General features: G+C 37.3%; 1 protein-coding gene across 7 annotated transcripts in view; it reads right to left on the minus strand.

Annotated features, from left to right (window-relative positions):
- Window positions 1–27,265, minus strand: part of LOC106023338 (B cell linker) — a 102,004-nt gene that overhangs the window by 6,459 nt on the left and 68,280 nt on the right. For 5 of the 7 annotated variants that reach the window (XM_034061947.1, XM_034061946.1, XM_034061949.1 and 2 more), the window contains 19 exons: window positions 23,098–23,163; window positions 17,986–18,042; window positions 16,151–16,200; window positions 15,503–15,543; window positions 14,495–14,651; window positions 13,253–13,422; window positions 12,661–12,742; window positions 11,830–11,910; window positions 10,379–10,404; window positions 9,789–9,817; window positions 9,383–9,478; window positions 8,574–8,616; window positions 6,247–6,274; window positions 5,868–5,940; window positions 5,283–5,313; window positions 4,210–4,252; window positions 3,356–3,434; window positions 2,871–2,902; window positions 155–234 (listed from right to left, as the gene is read on the minus strand). In XM_034061947.1, the coding sequence (XP_033917838.1) occupies window positions 155–234; window positions 2,871–2,902; window positions 3,356–3,434; window positions 4,210–4,252; window positions 5,283–5,313; window positions 5,868–5,940; window positions 6,247–6,274; window positions 8,574–8,616; window positions 9,383–9,478; window positions 9,789–9,817; window positions 10,379–10,404; window positions 11,830–11,910; window positions 12,661–12,742; window positions 13,253–13,422; window positions 14,495–14,651; window positions 15,503–15,543; window positions 16,151–16,200; window positions 17,986–18,042; window positions 23,098–23,163 (1,264 nt within the window). The remainder of the gene's footprint in view (window positions 1–154; window positions 235–2,870; window positions 2,903–3,355; window positions 3,435–4,209; window positions 4,253–5,282; window positions 5,314–5,867; window positions 5,941–6,246; window positions 6,275–8,573; window positions 8,617–9,382; window positions 9,479–9,788; window positions 9,818–10,378; window positions 10,405–11,829; window positions 11,911–12,660; window positions 12,743–13,252; window positions 13,423–14,494; window positions 14,652–15,502; window positions 15,544–16,150; window positions 16,201–17,985; window positions 18,043–23,097; window positions 23,164–27,265) is intronic. The other 2 variants (XM_034061948.1, XM_034061951.1) reach the window with 1 other exon arrangement.

Here is a 27,265-nt window from a genome sequence, read left to right on the forward strand (position 1 = left end):
TTTTGTATGATAGTTAACATTCAGATTATTTGTGCAAAAGGGGACATGCATGTTCTCTATAAAAGGAGAATGTTTTTTATTTAGAAAGGGGGTAAAGGTGAAAAACTAGAGTAAGGGGTACTATTTCTGTAATGCAAAGTTACTAATGTTATACCTGGTCTGCAGTACTTGAAATAGATGAAATGCTGCTGTGAGAGGGAGTACCCAAAGAACGGTTTGCAGCTTCTGGCACTTCTAGAAAAGAGAAAGAACAACATGTATAGGTTTTCAGTTATATTATGCTGTAAGAAATTGATTTGTTACTGAAAGATCTGGAAATGCTTGACCTTTGGTATGACTCAGGAAAGTTATCCACTGTAAATGCATGGGCCCTATATAAGTGCCTGGGACACTTGCCTGCACAAAAGAGGAGTCTTGCTTATAAAAGAGAGAAATGGTTTGGTTAATAAAAGTTTGAGTAACAACTTGGTTAGTAGCCAGAGCTAGACTTCAAATGCAAAACACACCTCCCCCAAGTGAATCAGTGTAGCAATGGATAAAGCAAATGCAGGAACACGATGCAAAAAGTGCTCAGTCCAGTGTGAGTAGCTGTCATATAAATGAGGGTGTCAGGAGAATTCATCTAGCTCAGATATATTTTTTTTCGCTAATTTAGTCCAATTGAAATGTTTCTATGTGTGTGCAAGAAGTCTACATAGCTCAATGGAGAAACAGAACCAGTAGGAAAGATTTATGAAGCTTAAAATTATAACAATGCACAGTAGAAAATACCTATTAGTGCAGAAATACGGATGTCAAAATGTTTAAGAAATTAGAAGGGAAATGGTTGAGTAGCATTGCATAATAATGATATGGTAGAAATATGGGAAATAAGTATAGAAAGTTGTTTTCTGGTAAAAAAAGAATCTTGATCAAAGGTAGTATAGCTGTATGCCATAGGTACTTGTGATCAGAGTTGGGTAAAGATCAGTTCATTATGCAAAGAAGATAACTGTATAAGGCTGAGAGGAGAGATTGCAAGGGGCAGTTTCAGCTCTCAATGAATAAATAAACATGTGAAGAAGGCTACTCAATATGAAGAATTTTGTTTTTTCTTTTTTTCCTGTCAAATTTTGACTGATGAGCTGCCAAAGCTACAGCGGAGAAGAATGTTGTATAAATAAAGAATTACCAGAAGTCAGATGGAATTAGACTTTACAAAAGGAAATTAAAATAAGGGATAAGAGATTCCTTAGCTTTGTAGAAAGAGAAATTTGGCTGTCTGCAGAAAGAATTTTACAGATTTTAAAGATAATCCAGGTAACTAAACCAATAGTAGTTCTGGTACAGAAATGGAAATTTCCAAAACCATATTGGAAGCAAATCTCAAATAGCTTGGTACAGTTGAACTGGTGGGCCCAGATAATCCTTAGCACAAATTTAAAACCTGGCACATAAAATAATTGTTGCCAGCTTTATAATGTTAAATAGATTTCAAGTCAGGGTGGTACCATGTGATTAAAGCATACCAAACAGAAGTGGAAAGTGATCTGAGCAGCTACAGGCCTTTTTGTTCTACTCCACAGAACACAAGGCCCTAGGAAATAACTCGGGAAGAATATGAAGATTTGTAGGTAAAGGTACAACTAGCAAGAGAAGAATCTAAAATTTAAAAATGTTATAACTCTTTCATAAAACAACAGAGTTATACAAAGAGAGTACTGGACTTTACTTTAGTAGAGCATTTAATACTGTGCCATACTAGAAATTAGTATTTTTTATGAAGATGAAAGTTATCACTATGCTTGCATGGTGACAAGGAAGAAATGTCAGGTTATGTTGAAGCGACATTACTGATAGGGACCAACTGTATATGTGATGAAGTTGTTATTGGACCTGGCACAGAGTAAGAGTGTGTTAACTAGGTTTACTGATCAGAGCATCATTTAGCACCAGATGACCTTAAGGAATAGTTAATACTGTAGGGTAAGAATTTATGCTACAAGTTAAAGCACATCTGTTGTGTCACAGGAGCAGACAAATGTAAGAGCATCAGCCTATTGCATGAATATAAGCCGTTATACTTCCACACCATAGGAGATACAATTGCAACATAAATCAAGCAAACATTTCCAGGAAATGGAGAGAAGTACTAGTAACAGCATGTAAGTTTAAGCTACACCACATGCAGATTTCTAAATGCAATTCTCATAATCCATCTACAGTGTGAAAGATAGGTTCAGACTGAAGTATGTACAGAAAAGGGCTGGTAGGAAGGTCAGGCAAATGTCTGTTAATGAGAGAATAGAAAAATACTAAATCTGACTTAAAACTTCTTTGCAAAGAGAGTTCATATACATATCACCTAATCTGTCTTTAACTGTAAACTGGAACAAAGTCCCTCTTTAAAAATATTACTTACAGAAGAGCTTTGGCATTTGCAATTATAAAAATACCTTCTTCCCCAACCCCTCCCCAGAAAGAAAGAATAAATTGTTGGATGCAATAATGATCTGTCTGGCTTCTAGGCAACAGAAGCCTGGTACAGCCCAGAAATGTCATATTTAGGGTTGTTCTGTGGCAAGGAAGATTGATGGAATCTTTATTATTATGGGAACTGACCCAAACTGTCTTTGTAGAAATTTCCAATGGTCACAAATAGGAACGAAGCACCCAATTTTCATCAATTTATCTAATAACCCTGATATATTCCATTTTACTAACTGAGCTAAGCCCTGGGATACTTGATCTCCTCTTTGTATGCCTTAGAGAGACAAATGTTAATTCCAAACTAATGAATATGTATCGTATTTTGAAATAATCTTAATTCAGAGATTAATTTGAAATTACAAGTTAATCACATTTTAATTCAAAATCTAAATTATACTTACTTGGCAGAATTGAGGACTTTGGGAGCAAAGGCCTGAAATAAATTTGAAGAGATTACAGAAAGTTCTGAGGAGCTCTACCCAGTTCTGACAACATTAAATATGTGTATTTGAAGCATGCAGTGGTAGGATGTGTAACATCTCACCCATCTGGTCATTGAGAAGTAAGGGCCATATACAGGTATTAAAAAAAAAATCATATCCCACTAGTGATAATTAGAAATTTAAACATACAGTTTAAATCTCCATCACCTAATTAAAGGTTATATCCTCCCATGCTTTTATGGTGGTGTTTATAGTATTTGGATACATTTGCCATGTTTTATATTTGCTACTGTGAGGCTTCAAGAAACATGACTTTCAAAAAAAACAACAGAAGGCTACAGAGAAAACAGTGCTCCCCTTTGAACTTCTCACAGCTGTGTTCAGACTGAGCAGTAGGAGCTGGTGCATTGAAATATTCAAAAGATGATGAAAAGGGATTTTACTTTTGGACACCACTTGGAAGGGGTGGAAGCAGAAGCTCTTGGCTGGAACCTCGTCGTCGTTCTGCTGCTGTGGGTTTTTCTGTAGTTTGGGAAAACAAATTGTAGTCAAGATTTCTTCAGAAAATATATCGTCCCAGATAAGACAGTCCCAATAGCTGAAAGAGGTTTTCTTTTATTACCGTAACTTTTTGGGTTTTCTCTTACATGGCAGCTTGCCACCCTGCTGCTTTCTTTATTAACTAGTGGTATACCACCCAATTTCTAGGCAAATAGCTGCGCTGTGAATGCCTGTGGGAGCTCAGTGGGAGACGTGCCTTCCATGAGGCGAGCTGCGTGACACAGTGGAAGATGCTGGGGCAGGCTCTCTGCAAGAGCTCAGCCAGAGGAGGTGCAGCTGGCTGGCTGCATCTTACCCTTGTGTTAGACAGCAGCTCCTGCTGAGCTTGTGCCTGGGGGAACTGCCGACTTGCACAGAGGCCAGACGCATTTTCTGCCTGTGGAAGGGACAGGCTTTTGCCAGGAGTTGGCTCTGTGTGAAGTGGTTCTGGCTGAATTTAGAATTATGTGCTCAAACTTCGCCTACCTTTCCCCTACTTTAAGGACTGTATGGCACGTCGCTGGTCCATTATGTCCTACGTTACCCTGCCAGTAACCTCAACAGTTTTACTGTGACTGCTTTTAGAGAACGATGATATTCAGTGCAACTAAGGCTGGCCATATCCAGTTTGAAACTGCTAAAATCAAACCTTCCTCAAAAACCTAGACTAAATTTAATGTGGTGGTGTTTCATGTTTTTAATAAAAAGAAAATGAAATTCTGATAACTTTTTTTTTGCAGTAGTGGAGATAATTTACCTTCATTTGCAGTTAAGGTCTCTCTGGAAGGTAGACATGGTTTCTGCAATAAACCAGAAGAAAAACAAATATTAAATGTCATGTCACTTGTACAGCAAATGTTTATTTTTTTATACTTGATGTGAACTAATTTACATTTAGAACTGGAAGCATCCTGGAGGGATTAGGAGGTAGGGACATGGCCATTTTGTGAAGAGCCTCTAATTCTATGACCTTGAAGTTTGGGAATTTGTAAAGTAGATTTGGAAAGACTCCCAGTTTGTGTATAAAAATAGATGGGCAGAATTAAAATCTAGAGATGCATGACTCTTTTTTTTTTCAATGTAAGCTTATGGTGTAACAAATGGCTCATTCTTATCTCAAAATACCAAAAATGAAGTCTATCCCAAATACTTGAGATTCGAAATTACTGTATTTTAATCTTTATCAAGCTATTTTGACAAATGTCTGAACAAATTCCTTTTTATTGAGAATTAAACCTTTTTTAAGCTTTCAGTAAAAACTTGCCCAACTTTCCAGTTTTTTTTTCCCCATCTTGAAACACTGGTAATAAACTGTCAGTTTCAAAACATTTTTCAATTTAATTTCTTTGAAAGTTTCAACCAGTTCCCTCACTTTCTCCCACAAGAGGTTTTGGGGTATTTTTCTAATGATGAAATACTTACTGAAAATACTCTGACAAATTCTGGTAAAATCCTGCATCTTCCTTGAGCTATCATTCTTACAGTAAATCCATGTGCCCCATATGCAGCCCTGTATATTTTAGGGAATACTTCTGAATGGTCTGTGTTCCCAGTTATTTCTAATTTTTTTTCAGTTCTCGCACTGTTTTTATTGTTACATCCTAGAGTACTGAATCCGAACATCCCTTTAATCAAAATATTTTTCCAAATCAAAACATTTAATCAAAATAGCTTTTTCATTGCTGCAATGTTCATTTCCTTTCTTTATAGCTTTCCCCTATTGTCTTTATGCATTTATGTCATACCCAAACTCATGATCAAATTAAGTTTTATAGTAAATTAAAAATCACCTGTAAAATTGTTTGATTACACAACTACAAGTCAACTTACTGGTGAATTTATTACATTAGAAGTTTTCTTTCTGCAGATTGAAGGAAAAAGAGTATAGTTACTTAGCAGATACATCATATTTAGCGAGTAAGCATCAGGTTCATTGATTCCCAAGATATTTCTGGCCAAGATGGGATGCATCTCCCTATTGCATAGCTGTAGCACTTGGGGAATGTGGGAGAAAAAAAAATAATAATAAGGGTGCCAGCTGTAATGTAGGTGCTTATGATACCAGTACTTAAGATGACAACTTGGCTGGGGCAGAAGAGTTTTAATGAAAAACACACCTTCCCACATTTATAGGCATGCATGAGCTATTGCTGCACTGCGGGACTAAATTAGGCAAGCCAGCCAGCATCTGCCATCAGTGGCAGAGAGTGAAGGACAGTGCCAATGACACAGAAATGCTGTTCTTCCAGAAATAACAAAATTAATAGCTTGCTTTTACCTAGCCAGGGTATCTTTAATGAAAGGCAACAAAAATTACTCCTAAATTCTGACTGACATAGGCAAGGGGAGAAGTTAGCTCCTAATACACCTACTAACCAACCCCCATCAAAGAAGTATTTATTATTTTTCACTCACAGGCCCCTTGGCAACGGAGACGGAGCTGGTCCAGTGGGAAATCTGGATTCTTGTGTGTTATTGAAGCTATGATCTAGAGATGCAAATGATATACTTAGTATGCAATATTAGCTGCAACTGAACAGTGGATTTTCCTCATTGCCATTTCAGTGTTAATGTAATAAAAGTAAAAAATATTCATTGGTTTAATTTTTGTCTTAACATATTTTCGCACTCATTATACTTGAAAACAGTTCAGCAACATTTCTTGCTTATTGCTGACTGTTATGGATAAAATTTACACTGACACACTCCGCTACATGCTATAATTAAGGTCACCAGCGACATACTGAAAACAAATCGCACTACTATTGCCATGTTTTCAGTGCAGAATACTTACTTTCATGATTATTGTTTGCTTCATGTTCCTGTAATGGAAAAATGTGTTAGATTTGTTAAGAAACTATTAAAAAGGGAATTATTAAATGGGAAGTGCATAAATAAATAATCTGGTCTTGGTAATCTGCAGTGATAGTTAAAGAAATATTTGCATAGAATATATATAATACCCAGAATATTTTTCATTGGCTTTTATGACAACATTTGAAAAATTTTAGCAAACATCAATCTAATTTTGAACATTCTAATAACCCTGAGATTGCCTGTAGTATTGAGAAAACTTTGCCCTGAAATTCACAGGAAGACCTTTTGGTTCATGTTTCATGACTGGGCTGGAAAGCAGAAATTTTGCAACAGATATGAATAAACTCAGAACATATCTTCCACTGAATAAATGATATAGAGTAAGCTTTTCACCATGCTAGAACCAAAGTGATCCAACTCATTCCCTGCCTTCTTTTGAGATGCTTTCCTTTGACTCCCACTCCTTGTGTTTTAGGGAATCGGACTCCCATTTGATAAGTACCTTTCAAAGAGGCACCAGTTATTAATTTGTCCATCTTCATCCCCAGGCTAATAGCTTTTCGCTAATGTTGGTCACAAATGCATCCATTCTCTGGTTGGAGAGGTATAATCCATCATCCAACAGCTGAAAGAGTGAGATGTGGAGAAATTTTTCTCCCAGTCAGCCCTGGCCTTTGAGAGGAACAAGGGTTACAGTTCTGTTAACATGATCATTGCTGGTTACTGTTGAGAATAGATTGAATGGGAACAGTTAACAGATGTTTTGGTTATTGTTTTGTTTTATCTGTATGCTTAGTCAGGGGTGGAAAGGCATTGCATTGAAAAAATGTTATGTCCATTACCATGTTTTTGTTTAAAACTGTAAGGGCGGGCAATTTACACAACCAGCAAAGACCCAAAAGTTTGTACTACACTAAGTAATTCCTTCCTCGGCTGACTCTTGTGCCAAACTGGGTAACTGCTAGTACCCAGGAGGTGAATACACCCACTGTACAGATGAGTGTTTGTTTGGGAGATCCATCCTTGGTGATATAACTAATTCAGTCTGTGGCCCACGCAAAACAATAGTGTCCCTTGATTGTCTGCAAAGCTAAGGTGATATCCATCTCAGAGGTAAGCTCTGAGAATGTTGATGGAGAGGTTTCAGCTGCAGTATGGCACTCAAGTCTGTTCTGAAGCAGTATTCTTTTTTAGTGCTGATCAGAGCGTAGAACTTCTGTCCAACATTCTTCCTCCAGAAGGATCTCCTCCCCCTCCCTCTGCTCGTTGTGATGTTGTGATGAGGTGGAAGAGAAACTAAAATGCTGCTCTAGTTGTATGCACACCCCCATCCCTCCATGTACTTGGTATAATTAGAAATTTAAGGACTGAAAGTAGACTATAAGATGTTCTTATACCACCTGCATTATGTTACCATAATGTCTAATGCTATGGTATGACCCCAATTTTGTGATTTTAAGGTTCTAATTTCTCTATGTAGTTAGTAGTAGACTGTTCATTTCTTAAGGACAATTCATAGCATTGGACTGGGATAGAGTTTAAGGCACATAGCTTTTGGCACAGATACTGCTGAAGCTACTATCACCCTGTTTCTTGGTTGTTAGCTCCTCATGCACACCTGCCCTTGTGGTGGCACTACTATTAGTAGAGCTCTGGTGCAGAACAATTTATGGAATTAATCTGGCTGAAAAGAGAACCTTCTATACATTTGCTTTTGCCCATTTGCTGTGGCTTAGCAAGTTTCCAAGGAGTTTGCTTCAGAAAACCTTTTCACCAACACAGTGGACAGACGGGACAAAAGCAGAGGAAGAAGAGAAATGACTCAAACACAGCCTTAGGAGCACAGACCTTGTAATTACTCCATGGACTGCATTTTCTACTGATACTGGTTACTCAAACTACACATTCTAGAAGGATATAATTTTCAGAGTATTAATCATTTGTCATCTGAGAGGAGTGAAACTCAAGGAAGACGCTTCAGTGGGCAAAATCATCCATTGCTACTGAAAGTATGGTTCCTACAGTTCAACTGGTGTTTTTTTAGAACAAGAAACTGTTTCTGTGGACTGAAACATACATCCCTTAAAATGTTTGAAATTTTTCTTGGATCAGTACAGATATTCAATGCCTTTTAGTCCAAAAGATCAATACCCACAATTACAATTATTGGATCAATCTGATATTCAGTCATCTGTTTCTGTTACTTAATCCAGATAATAAAAAGCATCCATCTATTTATATATATAAAACACAGAACAGCCTAAATTTAATACATTCTTTCAGAGTAGCACATTCATTACTCACTGGTTTTGGATGAAGACGATTTCTGGGAAGAGGCAAAATATTTCTGGAAAATATATACAATAAGTTAAGATGAGTAGGATTTACTTATTTAATTGCTTGGCTTAGATACGTGTTTCAAGATCTTTAGAGGAGTTCTGCAGTGAACGGATTTAACCGCAGCTATCCACCGCTGTAGTGGTTGTGGTGATGTTGTGCCCTTAGCATGGAACTACTCTAGAAGAGCTTCAGTTCTCAACCTCAGATCCCCTGCAGCTGTGCACAGGACCTCAAACACTGTAACACACACAGTGTTCTGGATGCCACCTGCTCTTCCTGGGTTATATGGCCTATTTTGTAAAATGATATTCTAGAGATGAGGCAGTGGTTATGAAGCAGCTCCCTATGCTTCTGAAGACTTCTGGAGTGAAATAGACTGCATACTCAAGTTTCCTTTACCTCTTTTACTCTGGAGGCTTGGAATATAAATTACTGATTTACTTTATCAAGTTTCTTTACAAGCAAACCTCTGCCCCATCCCCTGCAACACATTTCATTTACAAGAGTTCAAAGATAGGTAATAGGCCTTTAAACAGGTTTGCAGGGATATTTTACATCTGCACTGGCTCCCTGAAGGGATATTCAGGAAGATGGAACCCATTTGGCAATCTGGCTTGAATACAGAATTTTGCATGGAAATGAGAACTTTCAATTCTTACTTTGTTCCTACATCCCTAGATATTTGTATGTCCTGACAATTACTTACTGTCTGAGGACTACACAATAGCGAGGAAAAAAATTTGTTTCCTATTGAGAAGCTGCTGTTGATTTACCTGGAAATATCCAGCTTAGGTGACTCTCTGGTCATGCTGTGCATGTGGGAGTGCTCCGTATTCTGAGCAGGCACTGATGGAAGTGGTTTAGCAAACCTAGTAAAATATGTGTTAAGAAAGAAAATTATATATAACAGCAGTGAATATAAAAGTAACCTCTCTTTCTCCTCCCCTTCCCTCTCAAAATTCTGAAAAGTACCTTTAAGAACTGTTTGTTTTTAATATGTGTTACTTTTGGGTTACTGAAATTAACACAGAAATAGATGATAATCTTTGTGTAGATAATCTAAAGAGAGAATTACTGTATCTTCTAGAGAGAATTATTAAACTTACAGTACCTAGATGAGAAAATCTATTTTCTGACAAGTTTTAAATAATGCACAAACATTCACAGCAGTTAGGTTACCTGGCTACCGGTGGTGGTACTGGCTTTTCCTGTAAGAGAAAATGCACTGAATTATTTGTTGCTTTCTGATTTCATAAAACCCACCTTATGATTCTATTTATGTTATCTTGCATCTTATTTTCACATTGTGGTATGGATCTCTACTAGAACTCTGGTAATCTGCACTAGGATGGGAGATGCAAGTAGTCACCAGCAGTAAATCTGTGAAGCCCTCATCCTGCATTGGCCATATGTTATGTCAGTACTAGCAAGTAGGAAGAAAATGACTGTGTCAGAACTGTCATTGCTACTTTGCTGCAGTTCTGCTTCTGGAAAGCATTGCCTTAGGCTGCTGCTTTCCAGACTGGATCACTATCACACAGGACTAGGAAACTTCAGCCCCTTCCCATTTACCCTGTTCTACAGACTTTCTGAATTGATTTGCCAGCTTTTCTGTGAAGGAAGTGTCAGAAAGTTTTAAGTGGAGACAGAGACTAATTCCCACTTTTTCCCCTTTGAAAGACTGACTTTTTATTTTTTTTATTTCTTTTTCACAGTCACAATGCCCTGCCTGAGGGCAATGTCAGTCATAAACTATAGAAAGGCCTTACCTCTTCTTCAGGAACCTCATATACTTCTGTAGGACAGAGAGAGAACAAATGTGTTCTTCGGTTAACAAAAGCACACTGCTTGTTACAAAAAAAAACATAAAAATAAAATCAGAATTTTTATCACTTCCTCTGCCTCTGGAAAAATAACTTGAACAATCTGCTCAGAGCTTGATTCTGTCTCCAGAACCCTGGGGTCGTCTCACCCCTCACCTTATAGTGGAGACTTCAGCAAAAGTCCCAGGAAGCCTGATAAACAGTTATCTGTATATGAACCTTCACCACACCCCACAACCTTGGGTTTTTTTCTCCCTCTCCCCCAGCAAGGTGAATGCTTTGTTTTGCAAGCCTGGGACGATTTGGAAAAGATGTGTTATCACACATGTGGTAGCATTATCCTTTTTGTGACTCTGGGAGAAAGAGCTCAGGTGAATTTTAAATACAAGCTGGCTCATTTGCATGGCCAGCATCCATCCCTGAGCTGTCCCACATGTGTATTTTAACTCACAGATATCGAAAACCAAAACCACCAGCATCCTTATCTATGTCCATTTTTTGCAACGAAAATTGAACCAGACTTCAATTCATGTCAGGCTTCACCGCTTTATTGGGCTGAAAAGTATCCGAGTTCCCACCAGGGGGAGATGTTTTAGTTTTTTACTAACATCGGTGAGGAACCGATCGTTGCTCTACGCTGGTTTACAGAAGGGCTGAGATGGAAAAAGGTATTTTAAAATGTCTGAAAAGTAACTCACAAAATCTTAAGTCATTCAGAAAAAAACCCTCATTTGTGTAGTTTACGACTTGAAAGCTGAGCATGCTCTAATGAATATACAGAGACTTTTAAAGAACTGTGTGGTCAGGTTATAAAGGTTACTTTCCAAGCAATTAATGAGGGATGAGGATATGCAAAATAACCTGGAGTTAGCACAGCTAAGGAAGATGAACAAAGTATATCCACACTTACAAAAGGAAATATGATTCCCCTTATTTACTTCTACTTTTGTTTTGCTTTCCAAATAAATTGCTCTTTATAGAACATAAATGAGAACATTTATCACAGGACATGGAAATCATCAGCCTAGATAGTATTTCTTCAGGGTTGAATCTTGATAATGGTTTTAAGGTATTGAGTCTTGATTCTTACAGTGAAATGGGATTACTCACATACAAAGTCCTGTAACTGTCTTTGCTGTATTGATCCATTTGCATTCCATTGCTAGAGCAAAGACTAAAAATAAATTACTTAAGGGCAAATGACTTTTTCTAGCTTTATTCATGCTTAAAACAGATTTACCATTCAAGCAAGGCAAAACAACTACTACAAAAAACCCTAAAGGGGAACATATTTTTGTTTTACTGAAGATGTCATGGTTTGTGTTGTGAATACATCAAGTGTAATTTAGTAAACCCGAGTCTCAAATTATTTTAGCAGTGATACAAACTCCACATACCTTGCATATCAGAAGCAAGAGGTGGCTTTGGAGAAGTAGGGAGGGCTGACTTTGTCGTCTTCAGAAATACGTTCATGGGAGCTAAAAGATATTTTACTCATATACATATGTATTTGCGCATCTGTGTATAAATACGTATATATAAAAATACACATATGTACTAACAACTAACAATGTAACATTTATAAAATAAGAGTAAATATTAAGTAGGTCCAAGTGACAGCCTTTTTGTGGGACCCTGAAAAAGTCAACCGAGGCAGAAAGCAGCCCTCATTTTGAAAGGGAAACATTATTTAGTGTTCATGCCTTGCTGAATAGATTTGATATTGTCTTAATGTCAGAGAGCTCTGTTTACTTTTCACCTTTGGTGTGTAGTAGTTTCACTCTCCAGCTATATACTCTCCAGAATATACTTCAAATAGTGAGGTAAAAAAGTAATGAATCAAAGCCTGTCTTTATCTACTGAAAATCTGAAAAACCTTGTTCTTCTCTTGAGGCAAACAGAGAATTTTAATGCTGTGGCTCCCTTGGATGAGGAGGGAGATCACATAACATGAAAACCTTCCTTGTTGTACAAGGGCTGGACTTGAAACAGCTGAGCAAGAGAAGCAGGAATTAAACAGGGCTTGCAATAAAGTTAAAAATACATTTTCTTGGCTTTGCCAAGGACCAAAGGAGCCAAATGTCTTTTTTTGCAGGCTGCATTCTCTTTAATAGCTGCATCTCCACTCTCTGAACTGTAGAAATAGACATTAATTTGACCCTGATCAATATTTTCCACTGTTGCCCCTACAAAGGCAGTAACTATTAGCTTAAATGACTACAACTCACATTTTGTAGGTAGTGACATGCTGCTTTCTGTGGGTTCAATATAGTTATCATCGTCATTGTCCACTGGCACAATGTAATTATCCTGTGAGAAATGTACGACAAAAATCTACAAGTTAAACCTCCATTGTATCAACAAACTGTTGGGATTGAAGCCCTGGCAGCAGTTTAGAATAGTTGCCATTTCACAGTGACTGCTATTTCAGGCATTTATCATCCTACGTGGATGGGATTCCCCACAACTGAAACCCCTTTACCAAAGTACTCCAGTTCTAGACTAGTGGGTAAAAACCTTCCCTTTGGTCCTTGGGTAACCTTTGGGGTTGCTCTCTCCCCGTTGCCTGCAGGTTGTTATGTCTAAAGAGCCTCCTTCATACTTGATATCCCCTAGATATGAATCTAGTATGAATTATCATTTGATATTCATGCTAGATATCCCCTAGGAATCAGCATGGTACTTGCAGGTCACTGTTTGTGATGTACAAAATTATTTGCACTCTAGAAGCTAAGAGACCAAGCCATGGCATTGCTATGTAGTCTATCTTATGACTGGTGACATTTAAACTGTCAGAGCAAGTGTATCTATAAACATTACCTCATCATCACTACACTCCTTAGGCTTTGGTGGTACTTTTGGTTTTGCAGCAGGAGATGGCAATGGCAAGGATGGTACAGATGGTTTCTTTGGTCTAGACGTAGCTGGACTGGGTGTACATGGGAGAGCTTTGCTGATGGGAGGGAGCTGTTGGTGACTGGTGCGATTGTCTTTTAATATGGAAGAAAACAATAATTTCAGTTAAAATTATGCATTAGCCTCTGGACTATCTTCTATTACCTGCAAACAGGTCTTCACTGTGGCTACAGATCAGGTCAAAAGGCAGACCTGAGCATGTGCTGATCCTAATGTTGAGACTTGTGTGAAAAACAACTGTTACACAGCCCGAAGGGTGGGACTGAAACACAAATTATGCCAGATCCTCTGGAGTGTCATTTTAAAAATTCCTCCCCTTCTCAAAGAACACGTAGGTGAAGTGCTGATAAACTTTTATGTGTACGTATGTGTCATGTTAGCACTTTGATGTCCCCTGCCCATGACATGGGCGTTGGAACTAGATGATCTTAAGGTCCTTTCCAACCCTAACTATCCTATGATTCTATGACTGTATAACCAGTAACAGTCTTGTGTCACATCAAAATGGAAGCAGGCATCACACCTATGTTTCTTTTCCCCATGGCTCAAATCTTCATCTAACGAAAGCTAAGTTTCGTTCACTTCAGTGCTGCCTCCCCCCCCCCCCCCCATGGCTGAAAAGAATAAAAACAGGAAAAAACCCCAGCTTTATGCTGAACTGATGTAAATAAAACACTGATCCTGTCCTCTTTTTCTGGATATTTATCCTCCTCAGTACCAGTCTTGGTGGACAACATGAAGTGAATATTTAGGTTCCTTTGTCCTCTGTTTTACTGCTTTTGGAATAATGATCCGAGATACAGAAAACATTAAGAAGGGACCTGTCCACTCTTATGTGCTTGATTTTCAATATGAATTACTACATTAAAATACACAGATAAATCTGGATCCAGGGTAGTGATACCTCCTACACTGCTGCCTGAATTCTGTAGTTAGTAGATGTCTAGGACACATTATATCAAAATTCTAAATATTGCTACCAGCAATACCAACTCTTGTTTCATTCTGTAATAACAAATCATACCCCTGAAAACTGAAGACCAAACTCCTGAGAAAAGGACACTTTGTCCATTTGAGGCCAATTTTCTTCTGGTACTGATAAATAAGTAATTATGAAGCTGACATAGCTGAATATTTTATAACTACCTGCATATTCACCCCTAGAAATAGGGAATGCAGATGGAATCTTCTTTTTCTCCTGCTCACTTGGAGGCGGCTCATAGCTGTCATCAGGATTCTCTTCACTGGGGACTACATACATCTCAGAGTCAGAGTGGTCATCCGGATTTTCATAATCACTGTCCTAGAAAGACAGAACTTCCCATTTCTCTTCTCATCACATACTTACAGCTTCATAGCAGTGTATGACAGATATTCTTGCGGGATCAATTAAAAGGACATGTTACACTCCCTTTTAGTGCTCCCTCTCTAAACAAATAGTCAATTCTGCCCGGCTTCCCTTCAGCTCCTCCCAGAATGCTCCTCCTCCTGTGTCCTTGCTATCTCCAAGGACTCCTTTCACACCAAGAGCTCAGCCTTCAAATTATGGACCAACAGCCCTTCTCCACTCATAGAACAGTTTCTTCCTAGTTCCAGATGTGACTCTTGATGTGTCCTGTCACTTCTTCTCCCTTCCTAATTAAAAGGATACTCAACATCTAACTTCAAACAGAAACTAACCACTTCAGGCTGATGTTTGTATCATTACGTTATGCGGCTTATGACAGTGACTTGCTTCCTTCTAATATTCTCTAAAATCTTAGCAGAAGTTTTTCATTTTTACAAAAAAAGTGGCTTTTCCCTCCTCAGCTCTCCCACCCTCTCTACCCAAAGCAGAAGATCTTATTAGTTTCTGAAATCATTATTTAATTTGAGAAGTCACTCAAACTGATGCCATGAACTTACTTATGCCAAAAGCTTAGCATCCTTAGCTACCACTAACAGTGTTTCACAATATACTTCCAAGTTGCATGTAAAAAAATGGAGGTAGCTAAAAATCAGTGGCTACATGTGAATAATGCTGATTTAAGAAATAACATTTCAGTAGTATTAAGTTCAACCACAAGTAAACGATTTTAAAATAAACTTTTATTATTATTGCTTGGCTAACTTGTTGCTACAGTAACCTCCTACTACCCCAAAATATGTACTTACAAAATCATCTGACCATTGTTCCTCTTCATTGTCTTCATGTTCTAAACCAAACATCAGAGTTATTTAAGGAGATGGGATAGTGAACATACAAGTTTATAGTTCTTTCAATCTATACTTATCACATTCAGTTAAAAAAGAATGGTCAAAATTTCTTAAACAGTTCAGGGCAATACACCTGGTTTGATTTAACAGTAAATTAAATGCCTGTTTGCTTGTTTTTGTAAATTGTTTCAAGGCTGTTGGAAAAGCATTAGAAGATGGCAAACTGCACATGGTCTGAACAGGAGAGCATGTGCTTTACACAGAGCATCCTGCTAATGAATCTCAATTTTAAGCAGAAATAATATTTGCTACATAATGGAACTATTGGTGACCTCTGGGCTTTGTACTTCCTTGTTTCTTAAAGCTCCAAGAGAGCACACTAATTACAAGTATTTACATTAAACATGGAACTAACTTCCAAACTCTGTTCTCTGCTTCAGTTTTTGTATCACTGTTTCCTTGTTGAAACGGAAAAAAATGGGCATGAATTAGCTTGTCAGAAAAGCTGTATGATAAGCAAATATAGAAGAAAACTCCACCTCTAAGATGATGATGTTAATAATAATAATAATAATACAGTTTAAATGTACATTAATACAGCCTTACCTGCAGCATAGTCCCTTCGTGGTAGACTTGGTGGTGTTTTTTTTTTTAGTCTGTAAGCAATAATTACATTTATAATATAAGTAACATTCAGTAGAAGGCAGCATTAGTCAGACACATAGAAAAAGCTGAAAACAAAAGATACCTGCAGCTGAAGAAATATATATTACCATCACAGATGCTTAGCAAATAGCTGAAGGAGAAAAGCTAGAAACATAAGAAATTAGAATCTAACCTGAGATTTTAATTTTTGTTCTCCTTAGAACATATTTTGAAGGAACAGCTTTTTTGACCACCCACCTTCCTCTTAATTTCCAGTGCAGAAACAGATAAGATAGAGAGCAAAGATAAATGCATGCCTATCTGAAGATGAAAATCTGTTCAGGCTCGCAGAGGCTTTGCTAAGACTATGGCATAAAAAAGTGATGCAGCACTCTCCCATTGTATTTTTATAACTATCACTTTGCATGCACTTTCTGAGGGCCAGATCTCATTTCCACTTCCTATTATTTTATGGCGTTATGCCCCTTTTTTTGGTAAATGCTATTATAATGACATTTGTAACACCAAGTGAATTGAAAGATAGCTTGTATAAATACTGAAAGGATCTTTGTGGCTTTGATAAATATATATACATATATATATTTAAGAAACAGGAGACACTGAATTACAGTCAGTTGGTATTTATTTATGTAAAAAAAATAAATTTGTGTTTGAACTCAAAATTTAAGGGGCATGAGTGACATCAGAGGCCTTTGCTTTTTGCAGCCATATAAAACATTAGCACAATTTACATTAAATTATTCTTCAAAGTGACTTTTGAACATTATCTGACAGCTTCCCTGCAGCACTGATGAGACCTCACCATGGACCTGAACCTTTGTCCACTGAATTGATAACTTCATTCATTCTTCTACCAGGTTCTAACAAATTCATTTGCAAAAATAAGAAAATTATTTACAAAAAAAATTGTCCAGAAAGAACTGAAAATGTTTTCTTGTGATCTCTAAGAAACAGGCACTCAGTATTTAGGTCCTGGGATGCTGCTAAATATCATTGTTCAGGTACCAATGTAACCCAGGGTGGTGGCATGCCATGTGTTAGGCACGCCCTAACACATCAATTGACAAACTTTCCCCGTCTGTTTTGAGAAATACTTTGACTACTTTTGAGTTGAATTAATAAAATTCTGTTGTTCAAATAGTCACGCACACAGAAATTGCATGTGCATCAATCAATGAATAAATGGTGCAAGCATTTTTAAAGCTCAAGAATACCTTCCTCTCCACCAATCTAGGCACATAAGTTTTGAAGCCCTTACCTGCTTTGTTCGTTACTAACAACACTAACAAATAGATAGCTGCCTCCTCCCAGTCTTAAACTTCCTGCAGCACAACATAACTTAGTGTACAAACAGTAAATTAAAAAGCATTCTCAACAGTCCTGCAGTTATTTTATGTCCAGGTTAGCACAGGCATGTTAGAAAGAGAAATCCAGGGCCACTGCCAGGGCAGATCTCAGGTCTTGGGGAGGCTAGACCAAAATCTGTTCATGCACTTTGTAGCATGGCTATCATGAGCTGTTCAGAGACAGTGAATAGTGAAACTGAGGAAATAGTAAGTGGCTATCTGGGTCACAGTGTAAAGTATGTGGCTTTAGCCACACATTTCCAAGTTGCTAAGCAGAAGACTTCAACGCTTTGTCCCAGGCCCCGTAAATCCTGGCAATGGCCCCGACAGAAAATGTAAATATATTATAATGAAAGCATATGAAGCACAGAACAGAGGTCTGTGTCTAAGAAGCCTATCGTGCCATTGTGTAGCTCTGAAATAGCATACCGATCCCAAGTATCTTTCCCAGTTTTGCAAATTAAGGCCACTTGTTCATTTTGGAACCTGAATATCAATAGAAAAGAAATATTTCTGTCACAGAGCTGAAACAATTCACAGCCACATCTGTATTTGCTAAAATCTCTTCAACTATGTTACTGATTCTAACATTCAAATCCCCTTTAAGAAAACGTATTTCTTACTGTACTGGTATGACTTACTGAGTGCCACAACTGAAATAGAAGTTCTTCTGAAGTGAACTGGAGCTTCACTCTGCAAGAGCCAGAACTTTACCCAATGTGCAAACCACAGTGATAGCTCAAAAGACATAATCCATATGCCAAGGAGTGGTTACCTAGCTTTTTCAGATTTTGACATCCACATAGATGCTTAGAGAGTGACAGTTGACTTCATCCTGTTCCCCTGAAGTTAATAAGAAAGGACTGAGAGAATCAAATGCCATCCAAATGAGCAAGTAATTAGCAAGTAAAATATTCTAGTGCTACTCCACTCTAGACTTAAGTTACAGGTGGTGAACTATTTCTATGATAGAATACAATCAAATATTTCAAGTTTCCAGTTATTTTAATGGGATTAGTATTTTTCTAAATTTTAATACAAAATAAGTAATTTTCTGGAGATTTTGAAATATCCCTGAGAAATTTCAGCTCTAAAAGACTCCATAAAATCCAAGCACATTTTTGAGTGTGTTTACAGGTTTTCAAAGTGACATAACACATCTCACTATGTACAGAGCATAATGCACTGTAAAGAAATTCATAATAAATTTCAGGAAAGCCAACTATTTCAATGTAAAATACAATGTATTCCAAGATTCCTCTTCTATAGGATGCTGAGGTTGAGCCAACAAAACATTTAGGCTACTAAAATACTAACTTATCTACTAACATATCTTTACTGAGTTGAGTATAGTTTCTATCAGTCCTAAGATCACTAGATCATTACACTTGTGATTAAAAGACAAACAGAACTTTGCAATGAACTTTTCTGGAGATCCAAACAGGTGCAATCCAGATGACAGATAAAACTCTCCCTGAGCTGTATTCTCATGACCTAGGGGAATAGTTTATTACAGCTTTGGCAGTATCTGGCAGGTATACAAAATAAAATTAACCTGAAGCTTTTAAAAACCCTGTCATTACTACTCTTTCACAGAGTTTCTTTACAATGTGCTGTGGCAGTGAAATGGCATATAGCTGTCATTTATTTATCCTCACTTTGATAAAATATTGTTACATTAATAAAAATTCTGGCACTCAAAGTATTCTATTCAGCTACACATCAAAATTCATGTTTCTTAAGAACATGGTTAAAATTAGGTAGTATACTTTTCCCTGCCTTCTTTTTCTGAATGTGGTACATCTTGATTTCAGTACTTTTCTCTCACTGTTTGGTCCACAAAATACCACTTTTCCCTTTGCCAAGGGTTTGATCATGGATGTCTTCTAGTTGCAGCTATGCAGATTGAAGGGTCATTTAGTGACATAACTCCATTTTTCTGCCTGAAGTTATAAATGGTTTAGAAAAACGGACCAGACAACTCTGAAGTAAAAACTTACCAAACTAAAAAGCTGGATAAAGCAGATGAGACGGAGATGGACTTATTTGCATTTCTCAGGTCAGGTGGCAAATGTGATTTCAAGAAATTGACATATTTGGATTGTGTTCAGTTAGATAAGTACCTGCAAGTGCATGATTTAACTTCTAGTTTCTTACTCAACACAGTAGGCTAAAACTTTAGGGTGATATCCTGACTTTGCTGAAAGTCTTACTGCATATACAGCATTGACTTCAATACAGCTAGGATTCCACTGAATCAAGCCTAGAGGCTTAAAGGTTATAAACACTATGTCTGTATTTGCAGTGTGTTTCAACCATAGGCAACTGTTCTGCAGTATGAAACTTCCGATTTCTCTCTTACCTCCCTGTTCTGTATTATCAATACAGAAAAAAATGCCCCCAGCTCTCATTGTTTATACAACTTTGGCTATACCTATTGCCTCTACACCTGCGCAGATGTCCTCTTTGACATCATGATGTGCACAGTGGCTGGGATTCCAGCATTATAAACAGTTTTGCATGTGATTAAGAGCAAGCAGGTGAATGCTTTCCAGCGCTGGGCAATATTTTTAGTGTCAGAAAATTTTGAGTCAGGATGGGGCATAAATAACAGGGATTTTTAAGCAATGAATGAACAATCTGCAGTTTTCTGTTACCACCACTGTTTAGACTGCTTTCCTTAGACTCACAAGACACACATGGATAGTAGACTTATCCCTCCCCACCTGCACATGAATTAAATTGGAGAGCAAGACACCTGATTCAAGAACTTAGTTTTCTGCAATCTAGAGCCAATCCAGGTTTTAGAAGTGTTTTAAGAAATATTGGTGACAAGTCAGATGTATTTCATGAGTATTTGATCATTCTTTCAGTTTCAGTAGCAGAAGCTTACAGTATAAATCTGTGTGACAGCTTTAGGTTTGGGATAAGCATGTACCTTATTTGACTTCTCTAAAATGGTTTCTATTTATACTTGTTTGAACTGGAGTCAAAATGATGTTTTTCCATCATACAGATAAATTCCAAATCTGTGCTACATAAAGCCAATTTTTTATACAATTTTTCCTGTTTCACTCATGTTTACATCACTGACATTTAATAAAATAATGTTGTAACTGAAATGGAGGAAGTCATCAACTGGAAAACAGTATTTTTCAGAAAAGCATCTAAAAATCAAAGAAAAAAAACCAAACACAAAACAAACCAAAAGTCACAATCAGAGGAACACAGTTCTAAATCTGCAAAACCTGGCGTCTCTTGTACATATCCTTATCAGTGTTGTCAACTCAGGCTTTTATTGTAAGTTCTACTATGTGGTGGGTTCAAGATCTGAGTTCTGAAGCCATGTGCAAATGTGAGAATTTTTTCTTCATTTTTTAAAGTTTCTGATCTTCATAACTGCAGAAGAGATTAATATGACCGAGATGAACCGTACAAGTATCAGAAAGATAATGATGTATATATATTTATTTTTTTTACATCTCAGTTTGTATTCTTATACCTGGGGGAGCTGAAACGTGAGCTTTGTGCTGCAGTGATGACAGTTTTTCTGAGCCTGCTCTTTTTTGTAATTTTTTTTTTTAATCTTTAGAGAATCAAAGAATTGCAGTGTTATAGCAGCAATCTTGTACCTGACATTTAATGATGGCACCTCTGACCTTTCCATCTTCAGCTACATTTAGTTCTTGTTATTTCTCCCTTGTCTGTCCTTCCCCTCTCACTCTCAGGAAAGGACACACAGTCACAGTGATACTGATTAACAGCAGAATTCAAGTCCACGCAATTATGTGAGACAATGTGTTGCCTTAAATTATAAATTTCAGATGCTTCTATTGTTTCTGCCATCTGCTTTCCCCTCTGAAGCATTTGAACTGGACCCACTGCAGCATTATTAGCACTAACTACACTTAAACTACTGCTGAGAAATAGGAAGCTACATTAAAAAGCAACAACAAAAAAAATCTAACCCTCCCTCCTCTCCAAAACCCCATCAGAAGTATTGACAGCCCAGAAGGTCTTCCCTGTGAGCAGGTCCCAGGTGAAACTATGAGATTTTGCAGATGGATCTCTGACCATAGTGGTCTATTTACATACACCCTGTGTTAAATATAAATTAAATCTAAGTGTGGTTTTGTAAGATGCAAGTAGCTGAAACAAGGTAATTGTAAGAGAAATTTTGCTTTTGTGCTTGTGTGGAAATGACACGTACATATGCCACGTGACTATGATTTACTGCAAATTGCAGCAGTGCTAGAGTGAAAGAGAATGAGTAAAGGAAAAAAGTTATCTCAACATTATAATACATCAGCTGTCACCATCAGAGCCTGCTCAAGGTTTGTGGGCAAAAACACAGCTGTGATAAAGGGGCCACAAAAGAGGGCTTGTAAACTCAGGTTACTACTCCTGCATAAGGAATGGGTGAACCAGGTGACTGCTGCTGCTCCTAGAAGTGTGTCCCTTTCCTCTGCCAAGGATAGGGGCTGCCCCACCAACACCAGCCTGCCTGGGCTGGCAGCAGTGGCAATAGCTCAACCAGCACAGCTTTACAGAGCTCCTGCATAGCCAAGCCAGGCAGGGCACTACTGCTTCTCCCACCAACCTACTGGTCACTTTGTATATACCTAGAATTAGCTCTGAATGTTTCTTTTGCCTTGAACTTAGCCTATCACGGTCACTCTTGATGAGCAATTTTAAACAGTATTTGTTTGTGCCTTTTATGTACTACAGCTCTATTTCTGGAATTTAATATGGTGAGCCTAGAAACACTGCAGATACTAGGTACTAATTAACTTTCAAAGTACTTAGTACTTTTGTCATCAATGACCCATGTAAAGACAGACATCTGAAAGACAAAATAGCATCCAAATGGAAGTTCAATGCAAATGAGCTATTACATTAAGAAAGAGTGTACTAAATTGCTAATTGGTTTAAATAGATGTTTGACTGGAAACAGTGAATAGTGTATTCATTTGACAAGGATGCAGAATTACTGGAATTTCTTTCCATGTATAAATACACATGAATATTTTATGATACTCATATGCATGTGACATCAATATGCATGCTGTTCAGCACTTCTTACTGGAATAAGGATATTAGGTAATGCTGGGTTTTGTTTTATGGGACTGAAACACAGGAGGACTTAGCATTTTTATGGGAATTCTAACTATGATGTCTGACCAGTTTGTTCAAGGTGGAGCTCAAATGAGTTTAGTTGCAGCAGGCAGCCTCAGCTGTGGCCTGAGGAGAAAGGCACACACCCACACAAGTGATGATCATTCCCAAAGAACAAAAATGCATTTTACCCAAACGCTGTTTTTCAGGGCTACTAATACAACATCCCAGTTGAGGCCAGTTCTGCACTTACTTGGTGAAAATCTTAATGATGACAATTCTGTGTGTTGCAGTCTGGACTGAAGCTCTTCACATATGTGAACTACATTCCCCTAGAATAACATGGTCCCATTGCTAAAGCACTAAACACTATGCTAGCAATCTGAACTTCCTCTAGCAAACTAGGATTGGCATTTCAAAACTTACTTTTTGAACTTATTTATTATCCCACTTTCGTTTTTCTTCATGTCATGCACCATCTTTTGAAGCTTCCTGTAATATAGTAAAGAAAGCAAGCATTAAAATTAGCATGTGTTTGAACACTCATTTATATAAATTAAGATAAATATGCTGAATATACGTTAAGTAGTTTAGTTGCTAAATTCTTTCTGTATGAAGTTTTCCTCCCTTTTTAACAGAGCTCCTTGGCATGTGTTATCCTTCTTAATACAATTAAGCACAGTTTAAACAATCAAGTAAGTGCATCAAGAAATAACATAATTGCCTGAATTAATAGTTTAGCATATTTCACAGCTATAATGGGAATACCGTCTGATTTCTCACTGTACATGAGTCATTTTGTCAGTAGACAGTTTACCTCATTCTCACAGTGTTTGTAGTTATAATAGGAGGGGAGAACTGGTACATTCCCAGGCCATCTGAGAAACCATTAGAGTATCTGTAACTCTGAGCTGTAAAAATTCGCTACCTCAGGATTCCAGCAACATGGACTGATATCTGGAATCACAGATTGTTTTCATTCATCACCTGCACTGACCTCATTAAATTTTTACTTGTTATCAAGGAAGTGAATCTCATTTTTCACTCAGTAAGTATAATTTAGAATCCCACCTCCCTTTTAATTTAAAACCCCACACCACTAAAATCATGTCAATGTCAGGAACACAGACATAATTTCTGCAAAAGACTGATTTTACACTGAAAGGTGTTGGAAGTCTGGTCATACTAAAAATTGCCACAGAATGCATACTTCTGCTAGGTTTTTTTTCCACACAGGATATGTTCTTCCTCTTCATCCAAACTAATATTTTTTTATTAGACCTGAGCTGAAGATTTATCACAATCAATATAAGAAAGCAATCATTTTCTTCAAAAAGGGTTTAAAAGAAATTTTGCTATCCATTCATCATAACAAGTTGTCTATGTCATTCCACATTTTAGTCTTTACTACCTCATCTCTGATGCACAATCAGGCTACCAAATGACTTGGAAGCTTGGCTTACAAAGAGAAGTACAAGCAAAGTATTCTTCCTCTTTTTTAAAACTTTCTTTAAACTTGAAACTTTATTATACAGAAGACTGAGTAATGCATGGACCTGTGCGAAAAAAGAAAAGCTATCTTGCAGCTTCATCATTAGTAATTACAGTTGTCTCTTAAAAAAAGCAAAATACCTTTTTCAAAGGAATTAGGAATTAGCTAAACAAAATTGGGAAATAAGTGAACTAATGTGATTATCTGTCTGGAGTCCCTGGTTCAGGCTGAATAGACATGTAGCCAATGAAGGCATCAGGTAGCAGTTGAGTATTAGGCTTATGCTGAAAGGAACCTTCCTACCTCTGCTACTGGTTTTAGAGCAATTGTGGTAGTTAGTCACATTTAATCCCACTTTATGAGATTTGCTTAAAAAGAACAGTTAAATAACTGAGCACTTGTAAGTTTTTGGAGTCCTGAAATAAATAATAAAGCTTAATTTTAGACTTAATACAGTTTATTAGCAGAACAAACTGCTCCTTTCATTATGTTGGATGGAATTGAAAGATATTCCACATTTTCAGCAGCGCTGTAATACAACATGGAATATCCTGCTCTGACAGGCTATGTCAAAAGTCTGATATTTAAAGACTATTCCTAGAGCCTAAAACTTTGCCCAATTTTCCTTAAAAAACCCAATTCAACCTATTCTTTTTAGGTTGCCAAGTCACAAAAAATCAAATAATAATAATAAGTGGCAAATAACAAGCACCATCTTTAGCTCAAAACTGTCACTATTTACAGCAAAAGGATATAGTGTTATCTGCTAATATAGGGAAAGCAAAAAAAAAAAAACCCAACCAATTACTTATAGGTATCTGAAATAGCTGCATAGCAAAACGTTTTGAGATTTCCTGCAACAATGCACTACCTCCATAAGAATAGCTTGGATTATTATCTACACTAAACAGATACATTTAATCTACAAATCTGGGGTGAAGATCTCAGAAGATCTTGTTTTCCATGGGGTTTGGTTGTTTGGGTTTGTTGTTTGTATTTTTTTTCCCCCCTAAATAGATTCAACTTCTGGTTATGCTTGAAACATCACAAATAGCCACCTTCTGCAGTTTGCTCTTTCTGTCTCGTACCCCAGCTGGTGCCTGGCAGTGTCTATAAATGCAAAGTAATGAGAAATGAAAAGAATAGGAGGAGGTTTAAATGGTTTAGTTCTAGTTTGTGGAGAATGGTTGTCTGCAAATGTTTGTGTTCTTTTCAGAAAAGCCTGCCAGCCTTTAACCAGAAATGCATGCAAGCATAAGTTATTTTTCTTCCCGTGTTTGTTGTTTGTTAGAGATAAGACCCAAGGTGTTTGGTTTTTCATGTGACTGATTTTAAATTTTCACTTTGGTCCCTAAGAAAATCCACCCCCAAATTTATAACTACAAGCACCCAGAACAGTTTTCATTTCATCATGTTTAGGTGAATTGATCAGACTATCGTGGGTGTCCCTTATGCACTGAATAAGGCTATAGTCTAAAAGAACGTTTTTATACTTCTATTAAAAAAAAAGGCACATAAATTAAAGATAATTGCACATCCTGCTGGACTGAAATCAAAACATTCTCATTTTTGCATAATGAGATTTCCTGAAAGTCTCTGCCTTGTATTTCTCATTCTTTTTCTGGAGCCATTTAATTTTCTAATTACACATTGTGATAAATTAGGGAGCACCTAACATGTATTTGTGTGAATTTTTTCAATTTTAAAATTATGTAGCTCTTGTACGAGTTGCTAGAATACTTAGCTTGTTACCTCTGGACAACTTAATCTGTATCATGCCTGTGAGAGTAAGCAGATAACCAGGGCACTTTATAGTTGTAAGTGTAGGAAGTCATCATGAATGGATGATCTCCAGTTCAAGTAGAATCTCCTTTGACCCATGAAGTTGAACAAGCTGCAAAACCAGTCTGTGCAGTTAGCCAGAGGCTGAGATTTCTTGAGGTGCCAGCTGGTACAATAGGCTACAACTGACAAGTTTTACAAACAGCTGTCTGGCTTGTGATTTCAGACAGTAGAAAAGAGGAGAGGCAGACAGCAAAGCCTATAGCAAAAGGATTCTCCAAATTTTACAGGTCTCAAACCCAAGCCCAAAGGCCATTCCAGAAGAACGAGGAAAGTGAAGCACAACGGGGAATTTACTTACTTAACACTTTGCCTGGATCTGCATATCTGATTAGCTCTCAAATACTTTTCTTTACGTAAGACAATGTTCCAAGGAAAGAGGTTCATTGTGGGAGGAATTTATCAGAGCAGCAGCACCGAGAGTACGTAGGAAATGGAGGCTACTGTGGCCCAATGTAGACATCCCTTGCTTCAGATACATAACCATAATCTTTTTTTTTTTCCACAACACATCTGAGTCAGGACCTTATTTACCAGCTATTTATTCTCTAGTTGTTCTCTTGGGATGAACAGATACTAGAAATAATCAAGGACCTCAATTGGCTAGTACCATAAATGAAAATAAGAAGTAATGCTAGTTTTACTGTGCATTGTATGTAGTTAAAGATAATTAAGAGGTCAAACTTAAGAGTTGTTTCTTAACTACAAGAGCTAACTTCATTCAGCTTGGTTGAGAACTTTTTCTGTAAAATCACACTTGCAGATAAAGGTCTGGTATGTGTCACTGTTGACCTTTGAAAGCACATTTCAGCAATAGATAGCTATTCTGAGATCCAGTTTAACTGTGACATGTATAGACTGAATGGACCATTCCACCAGGAACTCACTGCACACAGAACATGTTTTTAGACTTCTGCAGATGAGAAATTCTGAAGTCTTGACACTAAGGACTTCTAAGATCTTTTAGGTTTCTAACAAATACATTAGAAATTCTGTATATTGGAGGGAATCACAAAAAAAGACTCTCCAATGACTCTTAAAAGGAAGCACTTTTTAGCCCTGTGTTGCTATTTTCCATATCTTACCAATTTTGCCCTCCAACAATTCAGGACCATCAGATGTACTGACAAAGGGATCAGTCGCTGTGATACATATGTAAATGCAGGTGGAAAAGTTTATCATTGCAAATACAACATACCCTGAAAGAATGATTTGCTGTGTCACAAAATACCTAGCTGTGCTCAAGGACTGGCAGAGATG

Source organism: Melopsittacus undulatus, chromosome 4 (genome assembly GCF_012275295.1).
Source record: "Melopsittacus undulatus isolate bMelUnd1 chromosome 4, bMelUnd1.mat.Z, whole genome shotgun sequence".
NCBI lineage: Eukaryota > Metazoa > Chordata > Aves > Psittaciformes > Psittaculidae > Melopsittacus > Melopsittacus undulatus.